We start from the raw sequence: 12,928 nt of genomic DNA, 5'->3' as shown, positions 1-12,928 counted from the left end.
CACCCTAAAAATAAAAATAAATTACACCAAAATGCAAAAAAAAAATCGAAAATTGAAAAAAAAATTTTTTTTACTTACCAGAAATTCTAGTTCCTGTGAAGATATTCCTAATCTGCCTCTTCCTAGTCTGCAGCAGGTCTTCATCCTCGCGTTGTCTTTGGTCAATGAGGCGCGCTGCCTTCTGGGAACTGTGTGTATCCCAGAGAGCAGCCGCCTGTTCACAAAGCGCCTTGAGACTCGAGCATGCGCAGTAGGAAATGGGCAGTGAAGCAGCAAGGCTCCGCTGCCTGTTTCCCTTAGTGAGGATGGCGGCGCCGGGACCTGCCGTGATCGAGGAATCGGCCTCGGGGGGCCGACATTGCGGGTGCCTAGGACAGGTAAGTGTTTGTAGCTGCTGACTTAAAAAAAAAAAATTGCGTGTGGAACCCCGCTTTAAGTGTGTCCTAGGGAGTGATTCTAACTATGTGGGGCTTACTGTGACACGACACTGATCGCTGCTCCCGATGAAAGGGAGCAGACGATCAGTGTCTTGTCACTAGACAGAACGGGGAGATGCCTTGTTTACACTGGCTTCCACCCGTTCTGCAGCTCTGTTCCCCGATCGCAGGACACCGGTGGACATGGAGTCCACGGGTCCTGCGGGCACGGTCACGGAGCTTGCGACTGAAATTCAAAGTAACTTGTATATATACGTTACTTTGCGCAGGCGTGCCGTTAATATTCACTTTATCTTTCAGTGGTCATAATGTTATGGCGGATCGGTGTGCATTCCACGTAGCTGTGCTGCCATTATTTAATCTACTTATTGAGACGTTGGATGTGCTTGCAGTGCGTGCCACCTGCTTGGACTGGTGACCTGTCATTGCCTAGGCCCATGTCAGACCAGTGGTCCTGTCAGTGGTGGCAACTTGATAACAAGATCAATAGATTACTTACCTGTTTCTATGGCGTTGCTCTCTTAATGCCTGAAACACTGCAGAATCTCATTCGCTGGCAAGGGGGCAGTGGTAGAGTGATGCCTCACTTGCCCTCCTAATGATTTATCGCCCTAATGGGCCTTACACTCTTTATATATATATACCACATACTGGGCATTGATGCTGAATAGACTGATGGACCTAGTAAGTGGCCTAGGGGGCCAAGACCACTCCCGTTTTGAAGCTTCTTATGCAGGTGTAATTCTTTCCCATTTTAGGTTGGGAGCACTCCACGGGTTTGTGTTCTTGACTTCCTTCTGAAAATGTTAGTTGACTGCCATGATGGTCCTTGGCTTTTAGTAATTTGAGTTTTAGGTTTGGCTCACCCCCTTGGTCTGGTTCAGTTGTGAGTGTTCCAAACTATGTCCAGAAATGGTTAAGCGTACCATGCCTGGGACCACTTGGAAGAGGTGGTCTCTGGCACAGTTCACCTATGACCCAGTGCAGTTCGATTCAATGTAGGTGCAGTACATGCCAAAGCACAGAACTCTCCATAGATGACTGAGGACAGAAGCAGGGATCACTGTGGTCTGGTTGGCAGAGATGGTGCTGAATGTGTAGCCCACTGTTGGCACAGACCAGCAGGGGAGGGAGGACAATCAAACTTTTACATGGTTCAGTGAAGTCCATCCATGCCAAGTGTGAGTGGGAAAGGGTTAAATCTTTCTTTGCGCTTTCCTGGGCATTTTCTGGGCTCTGCTCTCCGCCCTGTGCTGTATATCCACTTCCCGCCCGGCCTATGGCCGATTTACGTCCGGGAAAGGGTTTTGAAATCCTGACTGGACGTCCTGCAGGATTTCATGCCGCGCGCGCGGCGATCGGTGATGTCAGACTGACACCCTGCATCTCCGATCTTGGTAAAGAGCCTCTGGCGGAGACTCTTTACCATGTGATCAGCCGTGTTCAATCACGGCAGATCACGATGTAAACAGGAAGAGCCGATCGGCGGCTCTCCTGACAGGGGGGTTCGCGCTTCCCACCAGGGAAGGGCAAATAAAAAAAAAAAGCATTGAAAAAAGAAAAAAGTCTTAAAAAAAAAAAAAAAAAAAAAGCTTAAAAAATAAAAAAAGATGCCAATCAGTGCCCACAAATGGGCACTGACTGGCAACATGTGTAGATCAGTGCCGCCCCACAATGTCCATCAGTGCCACCCCACAGTGTCCATCAGTGCCACCCCACAGTGCCCATCCATGCCCAGTGCCCACCTATCAGTGCCCATCTGTGCCACCCATAAGTATCCATCAGTGCCACCCATAAGTGCCGGGAAAAAAGGACGCCAATTTTGTTTGGGAGCCACGTCGCACGACCGCGCAATTTCCATTCAAAGTGCGACAGTGCTGAAAGCTGAAAATTGGCTTGGGCGGGAAGGTGCGTAAGTGCCTGGTATGGAAGTGGATATAAAAGGGGGGGTGGCTCTGCTCACGGGCTGGCCGCCTGCATGGGAAGAACAGGGAGGTCAAGCCAAAGGGTGTAACCACCAGCAATCCTGGAGCACACTGATGGGAACAACCTAACCAGGACTCTACCAAGCATGAACTTCCACCTTGAGGAAGGTATGCACAGGGTAGTCTGGACTTAATTGGTTAGGGATAAACTGTGATCTCACATTGTTGGACTGTATTGCTGAAAAAGTTCCAGCAAGGTTTTTCCATCTGTTTTCAGCCTGGTCTGAAGTTATTCAAAGGGGTGAATAAAGGTACATGGCATATTAGAAGAGCAGGGCCAGTAAAGCATGTATAGGGTGAGGTGTAAGAACGGAAGGCCACCACAATAGATTATCTCAGCAAAGGAGCTGGCGGGAAGTATATAGTTGCTACGGGTAACCATGAACTGATGGGAATGTAATAGCAGCCAGACAGCTAAGAATGGCATGGGCAGGGCCGTCTTTAATATTGATTGGACCCTGGGCAAAAAAGTTCTTCGGGCCCCCAAATTCGCCCTCCACTTGCTCTGAGACGTACAATACATAGCATCTAGACCAGTGGTCTCCAAACTGCGGCCCGAGGGCCGGATGCGGCCCTTTGCTTGCCTTTATCCGGCCTTTGGGGCACTATCCCTCCCACTGATACGAGACACTATTCTGCCATCTGACACCGACAGTGGAGCACCATTTCTTCCACTGACACCACTAATGGGGCACTATTCCTCCCTATGATACCAGCAATGGGGCACTATTCCTCCCTATGATACCAGCAATGGGGCACTATTCCTCCCTATGATACCAGCAATGGGGCACTATTCCTCCCTATGATACCAGCAATGGGGCACTATTCCTCCCTATGATACCAGCAATGGGGCACTATTCCTCCCTATGATACCAGATGTTCACTAACGATGATGCCAGGAAAATTTATACTCCCGCCGGCCAAAGTCCGGCCCTCCAAGAGTATGAAGGACAATAAACCGGCCCTTTGTTTAGAATGTTTGGAGACCCCTGATCTAGACATAAAGGCCCAGATTCTCGTAGCTGGGCGTAAAACTGCGGCGGCGTAACGTATGTCATTTACGTTACGCCGCCGCAAGTTTTACAGGCAAGTGCTTTATTCACAAAGAACTTGCCTGTAAAGTTGCGGCGGCGTAGCGTAAATCCCCAGGCGCAATTCAAATGAGCCGGGTAGGGGGCGTAGAGCATTTAAATTAGGCGCGTTCCCGCGCCGAACGTACTGCTCATGCGCCGTCCCTAAAATTTCCCGACGTGCATTGCGCTAAATGACGTCGCAAGGACGTCATTGGTTTCGACGTGAACGTAAATGGCGTCCAGCCCCATTCACGGACGACTTACGCAAACAACGTAAATTTTTACATTTCGACGCGGGAACGACCGCCATACTTAACATTGGTTGCCCCTCATATAGCAGGCGTAACTTTACGCATCGCAAACATAACGTAAACGTCGTAACTTTACTGTGTCGACTGTGCGTACGTTCGGGAATTCGCGTATTTGCCAAATTTGCATACACGACGGGGAAAACGATGGAGGCGACACCTAGCGGAGAAAAAAAAATTGCATTTAAGATCCGACAGCGTAAGAGCCTTACGCCTGTCGTATCTAATGGATATCTATGTGTAACTGATGCGACGGCCCAGATTAGGACTTACGATGGCGTACATTGCGTTGCGCCGTCAAAAAAACCCTTTCAGAATCTGGGCCAAAATGTGTTTACTGTATCGGATCAGGCAGTGATTGCGATTGGTTGCAAGAGGTTACAGCATATCATTACCACTTACTGACTGGTTGCTAGAGGTTACAGCACGCTTTACGGCTCACTGATTAGTTGCTAGAGGTTACAGCACATGATTTCTGCTTGTCGATTGGTTGCTAGAGATTACTGTACAGTAATACTGCTCACTGATTGGTTGCTAGAGGTTACAGCACATCATCTCCTCACTGCCTGCACACCAAGGACTGGGGAGGTGAGCGGACCCATCAATAGACAGAAAACTCTTAGGGATCCAGCAGCATTCAGTATAGGTGATGGTGGAAATGACCTTTAGGGGGGTATGATATACATATGAATGCCGCCTTTATTTACATATCAATTCCACCGGACGCCACTATTTACATATGAATGATGTCGCTATTTACATATGAATGCTGGTTATTTTCATGTAAACACAGGGGGCCAGATTCACAAAGGACTTACGACGGCGTATCTACTGATAACGCCATCCTATGTCCGAATGAGCACCTGATTCTTAGAATCAGTTACGCTTGAATTCGGCCAAGATACGACTGACGTAAGTCTCCTACGCCGTCGTATCTTGGGTGCATATTTACGCTGGCCGCTAGGGGCGCTTCCGTGTATTTCCGCGTCGAATATGCAAATGAGCTAGATACGCCAATTCACGAACGTACTTGCGCCCGGCGTATTAATATACGCTGTTTACGTAAGGCGTTCGACCGGCGTAACTTTACCCCTCATAAAGCAGGTGTAAGTCATGTTAAGGTATGGACGTCGGAAACGTCGGAACAGCATCGTATTTTACGTCGTTTACGTAAGTCGTACGTGAATGGGGATGGGCGTAGGTTACGTTCACGTCGACAAAGCATTGAGCTGACGTATCTTAGGGAGTATTTGCGACGTGATTCTGAGCATGCGCCGTTCGTTCGGCCCCTAATTTGCATGGGGTCACGGCTCATTGTAATACAACACGCCAACTGCATTGATAATTTGAATTACGCGTGCTTACGCCGGCCTATTTACGCTACGCCGCCGTAACTTAGGGCGCAAGTTCTTTGAGAATACGGTACTCGCCTCTCTAAGTTACGGCGGCGTAGCGTATATGAGATGCGCTACGTCCGCCTAAACTTAAGCCATTCTTTCTGAATCTGGCCCAGGGTCTGCAGGTGAGTCATCTGTACACAACAATAGGGCAGAGCTGGGCAGCATTAGTAACAGAACTTCCCACTGAGATATCGGGACACAGCACAGGACTAAAACTTCAAGGGACAAAGGGAATTCAAACCAGGATAAGTTGGCAAGTATGAGGCAGCTTCTTTGGGCCCCACAACAATGACAGGGCCCAGGGCAGCTTCCCCTTTTGTCCTGCCTTAAAGACGGCCATGGGCAGGGGTGACAAGTCCTCTGGTACTAACAAGGGACATCGGGGTCCTGGCTCCCTTCCTAGCGGTTCGTTCCCCAAAAGCAATCAGCACCGAGCCGAGGACCGAGCCCACAGTACAGAGACCCCATGGACCTAGCTGCTGGTATGGGAGAACTGAAGAAGTTATCAAATGCATGCATGAGGTCCATGCTGAGTTCCCAGTGGGACCTCATTCTGTCACTGAGAGTGAGGTGGCAGAGGTGGGTATTAGTGACTGCGTACATGAGGAGGATACCCCCATGTGCACAGCAAACAGGCCCCGTCCACACACAGATGAACTGTAATAAACCTTTATGCTTTGTTAGATGTGGGGGTCTAAGTTGTTTCACAGACATAAGACGTTTTATTCAATAGTTTGGCCTTTGCCGGAACCAATGAGGAATGTAACATGCTGCTGTTTGTTATGACAGGGTGATGAACTCGGACAACTCTCTTCTACAAGCCAGAGAAGAGGATGGAGTGAAATACGAGCGTGCCTTTGTGGCTACGGAGATGGTTACTTGGTTGATCCAAGAACAAGAGTCCAAGAATAGGGGTGATGCGGAGCAGCTGTGTCGCCGTCTTCTGGAACACGCCATAATACAGCATGGTAAGCGTTATTTTGCATAGGACGTACATTTCGATGCTTTGTTCTTGGGCTCTTCAATGGTTGCAAAGCTGCGAATGGCTGTCTGTGGTCACTCTATTGCCACTGGTGAGAGCTTTGCAAAACTCTTGTTGGTTCAAATTAGAACAGTTTAGTACCTTAGACCAGGGGCGTTACTAGGTGGCAAAAAGACCAGGGGCTTGTGCCCGAAGTCCAAGGCCGACAACCACGGGGGGGCCGGGGGAATGTATGTGGCGCTGGCTTTTTTTTTTTTTTTTTTGGCTGGGCGGTGGGATTGTGACATACCTGACATACATACACTGACCTACCTGACATACATACACTGACCTACCTGACCAGGGCCGCCATCAGCCATCAGGGGGCATAGGCAGTACACCTGTAAGGGGCCCAGAGGTCCCCTTTATAAAAAAAAAAATATATATATTTTTTTATATATTTTTATTTTATTAAAGGGATAATTTTTTTTTTTTTAGAGGTCCGAAGGCCCCCAGGGCCCGGATGCCAATCCCCCTTTTTTTGATTTATTTTTTATTAAAAAAAATATATTTTTTCTAATATATTTTATTTTTTATTAAAGGGCCAATTTTTTTTTAGGGGTATTATGCCCCGTACACACCATCACTTTATGTGATGAAAAAAAATGACGTTTTTAAAAACGTCACTTTAATTGACTGTGTGTGGGGGAAAACGTCGTTTTATGTCTTGTAAAAAACGACCAAAAAAAAATTGAAGCATGCTTCAATTTTATGTGTCGTTTTTCAAAAGTGCACTTTTTACTTCACAGAAATTGACCGTGTGTAGCAAAAAACTTAGTTTTCTAAGACGTTTTTTCACCCGCGCATGCCCAGAAGCTACTTATGAAGCGAGCTTCAATGGTAAAACGTGGTGGAACGTAACCTCACTTGCAGGAACATTGTGAGAAAACGATGGTGTGTAGGCAACTTCGTCTTTGAAAATTGAAGTTTCAAAAACGTCATTTTTTACTTCACAGAAAATGTCGTTTTTTTTCATCACATAAAGTGATGGTGTGTATGCGGCATTAGGGTTTTATTTATTTTTATTTATATATATATATATATATATATATATATATATATATATATATATATATATATATATATAAATTTTTATTAAAGGGCTCAGGAGGTCCCCAGGGCCCCATGTGGCAAACCCCCTTTTTTTTTATTTTTTATAAATGTTTATTTTTTTATTTTTGTTTATATATTTTATTTTTTAATAATTTTTTTTTATTGAAGGGCCCAGAGGTCCCGGATGGCAACCCCCCTTTTTTTATATATATTTCTCGTTATTTTTATTTTTTTTCTACAGGGGCCGCCCCCCGCTTCTCAATTCGCGGCAGCCCCCCCCGCTGCTCAATTTCAGACGGCAGCACTCCCCCCCCCCCCCCCCCGGTTCTCTGCTCCAGGGGGCCCATAATTCCTGATGGTGGCCCTGTACCTGACATACATACACTTATCTAACTGACCTACATACACTTATCTAACTGACCTACATACACTGACCTACCTGACATACATACACTGACCTACCTGACATACATACACTGATCTACATACACTGACCTACCTGACCTACATACACTGACCTACCTGACATACATACACTGACCTACATACACTGACCTACTTGACATACATACAGTGACCTACCTGACATACATACACTGATCTACATACACTGACCTACAGACACTGACCTACCTGACCAGGACGTCTTCACAGGTCCTGCAGCAGCTCAGCCCATCATCACAGCAGGCAGACGGCTAGGAGGAGGACGAGGACCGAGGAGGAGGATGAGGAAGGAGGAGGACCGAGGAGTAGGATGACGACTGAGCGTGGATGTAGCGCGGTGGCCGCATTGTAATTCCCACCTTCTGGATCCTAAGCGCCAATGATGGACTTTCCGCGGTCCCGGCATTGGACCAGTGGGTTGTCTATCATAGGCGCTGCAGGCTCCATAAGGCAGGACCTGCTATGTTACTCAGCCGCGCTCTGGATCAGATTGGTCCCCGCGCTTGGCAGCTTGGGGCTAAATAGCATGCTGCATCTCTTCTGTCCCCCACTTAGACACTCTGGACTATTGAGCCCACATTCGGGGCTCCAACCTCAATAGCCCCCTATCAACGACGTCTATGCCTTAGACTAAAATGGGCAATTATTGAATAAAGGGTCTGTGTAGTTTTGTGTCAGTGGAATCAGTGTGAGACACTTTTGAGATCATTCAGAATTCATTGACGGGTGCATTTGATGTGCAGTTGACCCTTTTCTTACCTGCATTTGACTTGCTTCAAGCAGCTTTTCCACCCCTATAGAAATGTAAAGGGGTGCAGAACCCATTAGAAGCCAACAAAAGCTCATCAAAGCCCCAATTTTGCGAGTCTAAAGCCTCGTACACACGATCGGATTTCATCGGTCACATATCAGACAAATCCTTGGATTTTTTTGTCCGCAGGGCGTTGGCCGTGAACTTGTTCTGCATACAGACGGCAGAACTTTTTTGGCCAACATACACGAAACTACGTTTTTTTTTCAGCTCTTTAGCACCACCCTTTGGGCAACTTCTGCTAATGTTGTCTGATGGATAGCATTGGTTTGGAGCATGCGTGTTTGTACTTTGGATTTTAATCCGACTGACTTACACACACAATCGGATGATGGAACGCATTTGTTGTCGGACAATTTGAGAGCATGCACAGCCAACATTTGTTGTCGGAAATTCCGACAACGATTGTCCGATAGAGCATACAGACGCTCGGATTATCCGACAAAACCCTTCCATCACACAATTGACGGAATATCCAATCGTATGTACGGGCCTTTAGGCAGACCATACATTGTGCAATTTTCTTTCCATCCATCATGGGTGGAAAGAAAAGAAAATAGCTAGATTCCCCCATCAACCTAGCATGGGTTTGTTTTACTAAAGGCAAAAAGTCTGTGCTCTCTGCAAGTGCGTTTGCTCCAGGACTTGGTAAAGAAGGAAAGCTTCACTTTGAAAAAAATACCCAATCACATGCAAGGAAGATATAAAAAGAAAAAACAGCATTTTTGCTTGCGCATGATTGGATGATGGCAGTCAGCAGAGCTTCCCTCATTTACTAGTCGCTGGAGCAAATTCACTTTCAAAGGTCAGTCTATTTGTCTTTAGTAAATCAACCCATAGTGTTAAAGTGGTACTAGAGGTTTGAATGTTTAACCACTTGCCGCCCGCCAATGACAAATTGACGTCGGCAAAGTGGTTGTAGAATCCTGACTGGACGTCATATGACGTCCTCAGGATTCTGAGCCGCTGTGGGGTCTGACACCTGACACCCCGCAACACTGATCAAGGTAAAGAGTCTCTCACGGAGACTCTTTACCTCGTGATCAGCCGTGTCCAATCACGGCTGATCACGATGTAAACAGGAAAAGCCGGTAATCGGCTTTTCCTCACTCGCGTCTGTCAGACGCGAGTAGAGGAGAGCCGATCGGCTGCTCCTGTGACAGGGTGGGGGTTTGTGCTGATCGATTATCAGCACAGCCCCCCCGATGATGCCCACTGGACCAGGGATTAAAAAAAAAAAAAAAAGGTATGCCACCCTAGACCACCAGGGATGAGAAGGACACAAAAAATGGATGCCAATCAGTGCCGCAATGGATGCCAATCAGTGCCCACAATGGGCATCACTGATTGGCAGGCATTGTTTGGCACTGATTGGCATCCATTAGTATAACACATACGTTAGTGCCCATCCGTGCCACCTATCAGTGCCCATCCGTGCCACCTATCAGTGCCCATCCGTGCCGCCTATCAGTGCCCATCCGTGCCGCCTATCAGTGCCCATCCGTGCCGCCTATCAGTGCCCATCCGTGCCGCCTATCAGTGCCCATCCGTGCCACCTAGCCATGCCGCCTATCAGTGCCCATCCGTGCCGCCCATCAGTGCCACATATTAGTGCCCATCAATGCCACCACATCAGTGCCACCTCATTGGTGCCCATCAGTGCCGCCTTTTCAGTGCCCGTCAGTGCAGTACCATCAGTGCCCATCAGTGAAGGAGAAAACGTACTTATTTACAATGTTTTATAACAGAAACAAAAAAAACTATTTTTTCTAAATTTTTGGCCATTTTTTTTATTTTTTTTGCAGAAAATAAATATCCCAGAGGTGATCAAATACCACCAAAAGAAAGCGCTATTTGTGGGAACAAAATGATACAAATGTAGTTTGGGTACAGTGTAGCATGATCGCGCAATTGTCATTCAAAGTGCAACAGCGCTGAAAGCTAAAAATTGGTCTGGGCGGGAAGGTGTATAAGTGCCCTGTATGGAAGGGGTTAAAAAAATAAAAAAAAATAACAAACATGTTATACTTTTTTTCACAAGAAAAAAACATGTTATACTTACCTTCGCTGTGCAGCTTTTTTTGCACAAAGTTGCCCTGATCCTCCTCTTCTGGGGTCCCTCGGCAGCTGTCTCGGCTCCTCCCCGCATTAGCTAACCCCCCTGGAAAGTGCTTTCCCAAAGGGGATTACCTTGCGGGCACGCTCCCAAGTCCTGCATTTGCGTCTATAGACACGAATGCCGGACTCGGCTCCACCCCCGGCGCCCGAGTCATTGGATTTGATTGACAGCAGCGCAAGCCAATGGCTGTGCTGCTATGAATCTATCCAATGAAGAGCCGAGAAGACCGGCCCGAAATCCAGCGGGACTTTCGATGGCTCAGGTAAGTAGCCGGGGGGCCACTAAGCATCAAATGTTTTTTCACCTTAATGCATAGGATTCATAGGAAACCTTTACAACCCCTTTAATGAGGGAAATCCTCCCACAGCGCTATTGTGTTTTGCTGGTGGGGAGCCTTGCCAATGATCAGTGTTGCCGGCTATAGCTAATGACACAAATTATTCGAGAGAAACCCAACAGGCTAGTTGTACACAAGTCGATCGATAGACCGATTTGTGTACAACCAGGGTGCCCATACATAGATCCAAATTCGATTGGTCCCTGCTGAACTGGCTAAATTTCAATCCATGTATGGGCGGCTCAAGACTGTTTACACTAGCGCCAAACCCAGGTGTTTCATCTGCGTTATTGAAGCCCGACTAACGCTTGTCAATGCTCCGCGGCAATTCTGCGCATTGCAGTAGACCGCGTTGTTCACATGTTCCGGTTTGCATTTTGCTTCACAGTGCGCTGTAATTGATCTGCCATGGAGCTTTCGACTGACTGTATGCGCTCTTTCAAACAGGCAGCTGGGGGGTGGTAAAATGGGTGGCTAAGCTGCGATTTTACTGCCTCCTGGCCCCCAATCCCAACTGTCGCAATACAGCTGAATGGGGCTGTACAGATGCCATGGCTGTGATGCTTTGCATTTTTAATATGGGGGGGGGGGGCAGAGTTTGACCAGCCGGTACCATCTGTAAAACTGGCATGGGGCTGCATTGCAAACTCACTAATGCCCCTATGGCTTTTTACAGCATGTTTGAGAGACGGTTAGAAAGACATATTAACCGGGACGATGCTGCAGCACACAGATGAGGTGCCTGGAAAGTGTAATGTAATGCGAATGCATCAAAAACGCATCAATAGCGAGTATTACACAATTTGCCAGATTCAGGTAGGGCAGCGTAACTTTGTGCGGGCGTAGCGTATGGTATTTACGCTACGCCGCCGCAAGTTAGAGAGGCAAGTGCTGTATTCACAAAGCACTTGCGTCCTAAGTTACGGCGGCGTAGCGTAAATGTGCCGGCGTAAGCGCGCCTAATTCGAATGAGGAAGAGGTGGGCGTGTTTTAGGGAAATTAAGCATGACCCCACGTAAATGACGTTTTGAACGAACGGCGCATGCGCCGTCCGTGGACGTATCCCAGTGCGTATGCGTCGGATAGAATGCCTAAGATACGTCGAACACTGCCTACGACGTGAATGGAACACACGCACAGCCCTATTCGCGTACGACTTACGCAAACAACGTAAAAATATACGCTTGTTCCGACGTCCATACCTTGCATGGGCTGCGCCACCTAGGGAGCAGCTTTATCTTTACGCCGGGGTATGTCTTACGTAAACGGCGTAACTAATTGCGACGGGCGCACGTACGTTCGTGAATCCTCGTATCTTGCTCATTTGCATATTCAACGCGGAAAACAACGGAAGCGCCACCTAGCGGCCAGCGTAAATATGCACCCTAAGATACGACGGCGTAGGAGACTTGCACCGCTCGTATCTTAGCTTAATTTAAATCGGGGGTTCTCCCTAAAATTTTTTTTTTTTTCTAGCATGTCATTCAGCATAGTAGCGTGAGCTACAGTATGCCTTTATATATTTTTTTGGCGCCGTACTCACTGTTTAATCGCGTAGTAAAGTTTCAGGGGAATGGGCGTTCCTATGCAGAGGGCTCGTGATTGACGGCCGGGTATGGCGCGTCACGCTTCACGGAAATAGCCGAAATAGGTGTTTGCTCTTCACGGCGCCTGCGCAGTCAGCTCCGATGTCTGTGCGCAGGCGCCGTATAGCGCCGCGAAGAGCCGTGACCTACTCCGGCTATTTTCGTGAAGCGTGACGCGCCATAGCCGGCCGTCAATCACGAGCCCTCTGCATAGGAACGCCCATTCCCCGCGGGGAGTCTGAAACTTTACTACGCGATTAAACAGTGAGTACGGCGCCAAAAAAAAAATATAAAGGCATAATGTAGCTCGCGCTACTATGCTGAATGACATGCTAGAAAGTTGTTTTTTAGGTT

General features: G+C 47.6%; 1 protein-coding gene across 2 annotated transcripts in view; it reads left to right on the top strand.

The window, feature by feature from the left end:
• The window catches only part of DEPTOR (DEP domain containing MTOR interacting protein), a 173,754-nt gene that overhangs the window by 84,200 nt on the left and 76,626 nt on the right, over positions 1 to 12,928 (top strand). For both annotated transcript variants that reach the window (XM_040354915.1, XM_040354916.1), the window contains exon 5: positions 5,993 to 6,171. In XM_040354915.1, coding sequence (XP_040210849.1) covers positions 5,993 to 6,171 — 179 coding nt within the window. The remainder of the gene's footprint in view (positions 1 to 5,992; positions 6,172 to 12,928) is intronic.

This window comes from Rana temporaria, chromosome 5 (genome assembly GCF_905171775.1).
Source record: "Rana temporaria chromosome 5, aRanTem1.1, whole genome shotgun sequence".
Taxonomy (NCBI): Eukaryota; Metazoa; Chordata; class Amphibia; order Anura; family Ranidae; genus Rana; species Rana temporaria.
Note: the sequence above shows the minus strand (reverse complement) of the source record. Positions and strands in the feature narration are given on the sequence as shown.